The sequence below is a fragment of the Penaeus chinensis genome, chromosome 2 (genome assembly GCF_019202785.1).
Source record: "Penaeus chinensis breed Huanghai No. 1 chromosome 2, ASM1920278v2, whole genome shotgun sequence".
NCBI lineage: Eukaryota > Metazoa > Arthropoda > Malacostraca > Decapoda > Penaeidae > Penaeus > Penaeus chinensis.
Window position 1 is genome coordinate 21,419,269 of NC_061820.1, and position 2,500 is coordinate 21,421,768.

General features: G+C 40.2%; 2 protein-coding genes across 2 annotated transcripts in view; both read right to left on the minus strand.

The window, feature by feature from the left end:
* LOC125034420 (high mobility group nucleosome-binding domain-containing protein 5-like) overlaps nt 1–1,089 on the minus strand; it is a 7,679-nt gene extending 6,590 nt beyond the window's left edge. Inside the window, exon 1 of the mRNA XM_047626165.1 lies at nt 1,082–1,089. Coding sequence (XP_047482121.1) covers nt 1,082–1,089 — 8 coding nt within the window. The remainder of the gene's footprint in view (nt 1–1,081) is intronic.
* The window catches only part of LOC125034431 (RNA-binding protein 25-like), a gene marked incomplete at its 5' end in the record, with an annotated part of 7,582 nt that continues 5,093 nt past the window's right edge, over nt 12–2,500 (minus strand). Inside the window, 2 exons of the mRNA XM_047626176.1 lie at nt 12–1,214; nt 2,473–2,500. The exon at nt 2,473–2,500 is cut by the window's right edge and continues 203 nt beyond it. Coding sequence (XP_047482132.1) covers nt 1,110–1,214; nt 2,473–2,500 — 133 coding nt within the window. The remainder of the gene's footprint in view (nt 1,215–2,472) is intronic.

The following is a 2,500-nucleotide window of genomic DNA, read 5'->3' on the forward strand; positions in this document are numbered from 1 at the left end:
ATAGGGAATCAGCGGTGTTCCTTTTCTTCATCAAGAAAACAGCTCTAAGATCAATAAAACAAAAATAAAATAAATAAAAAGAACTGACGTGTTAAAATGAAGATGAGAACGAACCGTAGACTGACTCCTATGCATCGGGAAAAAATAACAACATAGGATTCCCAAACTCTACCTTGAGTGAGTGACACAGAGACCCGGCGGAGAAAACAGGTCATTCCAGGTCAGTATCTAATTCGTGGATCATTTGTCTTCGTGTCTTTTTCTGTTTTTGTTTTTGTTTTTGTTTTTTAGTATTTAGCCGATTTGATTGTTTTATTTCTTTTTTGAATTTCGTGTTTTGAACTCATATTTTCTTTGTTTTTTTCCGAAGGTAAGAGAACTGTAGCTTATCTCTGTAATTTATTTTAAATGAGAGAACTGTAACGATTGTTTTGTTATTATTTTATTACAAATGAGATCAATTTTCTTTACTTCCAACCGACAGAATTTCGTAGCCTCAGGAAAAAAGAGTGTTGTGCAATCTGAAACGAAGACTTGCAATTACGTTTGCAACATATGGCAACGCGTCATTGCTAGATGATCTTTGCAAATGATAGAGTAAATTCGAGGGTCCGATAAAATGGGTCAAGGAGAGATGTTTCGTAAATCTCTTTTTCTTTTCTTTTCTTTTTCTTTTTTTTCTCCTTTTTTTTCATTTCACAGACTTTCCCTTTCTGGTTATGCAAAGAAGACATTTTATTTACGTATTCTCAGCATTAGATGACAAGGTTTTTTTTTTTTAATGTGATGTTATAGATTTGCTTTTTGAAAGTTCGGCCTCTGACTTGAAAGAAAATGATAATAAGCAAGAGTGATATTAATGATAAAATAGTAGTCACGAAAATAACGATATTGCTATGGTGATAGTAATAGTAAAAGTTGTATTAGTAATAATAATGATGATGATAATTTGATAGCAACAATGATAATGATGATAATAGTAAAGCTAGTAGTAGTCTTTGTATAGATTCAATAACCTGCTAGAAAAGCGTAGATATCTGTATCATCAAATCCCCCCCCCCCTCCCTCCCCTCTCTCAAACCTCCACATATAAGTATTTTCTCATCTCATCACCTTTCACCTTCTCTGCCCCATTTCTCTCTCTTCGCCTCGCGCTTTAGCACTGTCTCTTTCTCTCCATCCCCTCTTTCTCTTTCTCTTTTTCTTTCCTTCGTCTTCTCTTCTCTTTCTCTCTCTCTCTTCCCTTTCCTTCGTCTTTTTTTCTCTCTCTCCCTTTCCCCCCTTCCTCTCTCGTATCTCCCCCTTCTTTCACTCCTTTCTCCCTCTGTTCTCCTATCTCTTACTCCTCTTTTCCTTCTCTCTCCTTCGTCCCTCCTTTACTTCCCTCCCTCCTTCTCTTCTTCCATCCCTTCTTCTTCTCTCCTTCCCTCTCTCTTTCCTCTCGCCTTCCCTCCTTCCTTCTTCCCTCTCGCCCTCCTCCGTTTCTCATTTTCTTCCTCCTTTTTCTTCCCTCCCTCCCTCCTTTTCTCCTTCCCTTCCTCCTTCTCTCCTTCTTTGTTTCCCTCACCCATGTTTCCTTTTCTTCTTCCTTCCCCCCTTCTGCTCACCTTCCCTCCCTCTTTCTCTCCATCTTTTCTTCCCCCTTTCTTCTCTCCTCTCTCCCTCCCTCCTCCTTCCCTCCGTCTCCCCTCCCTCTTTCTTCTCCCTTTCCTCCTTCATCTCTTCTTCTCCCTTTACTTCTCTCTTTCCCTCCCCCCACTTCTCTTCTCCCTTTCTCTTCCTTCGCCCCTTCCCTCTTCTCTCCTTCTTCCTTCCGTCTCCCCTTCCCTTCCTCTTTCTTCTCCCTTCCCTCCTACATCTACTTCTCTTCTCCCATTTTCTTCTGACTTTCCCTTCCTCCCCCTTCCTCCTTCCTTCCTTCCTTTCTCCCTTTTTCATCTCACTTCCCCTTCATCTCCTCTCCTCCTTCTCTCATCCCTTTATCTTCTCACTTTCCCTTCCTCCCCCCTCTCCCTTCCTCTCCCCTCTCCCCTCCTTCTCTTCTCCTTCTCTCCGCCGGGGAAGGAGACCCACAGCGGCGAAGACATGTTACGAAACACACAAAAAAGGAAGGAAGAAGAAGGAGAAGAAGAAGAAGAAAAAAAAATAGAAATGGGAAAAGCGTGGGAAGAAAAGACATTTAATTTCCTTCGTCTACGCCGCTCTGAAAGGGAGAATCTTTGTCAGTTTTCTTTATGCTTTTTTATTTATTTTATTTTTATTATTATTATTATTTTTTTTTTTTATTTTTTTTTTAATATGTGGATGTGGGTGTTTGTTGTACTTCGAGTGTTTCTGTTTTATCTTTTTTTTTTTTTCTTTTTTTTTCTCTCTTTATTGTTTCTCTCTCCCTCTCTCTCTCTCTCTCTCTCTCTCTCTCTCTCTCTCTCTCTCTCTCTCTCTCTCTCTCTCTCTCTCTCTCTCTCTCTCTCTTTCTTTCTCTCTCTCTCTCTCTCTCTCT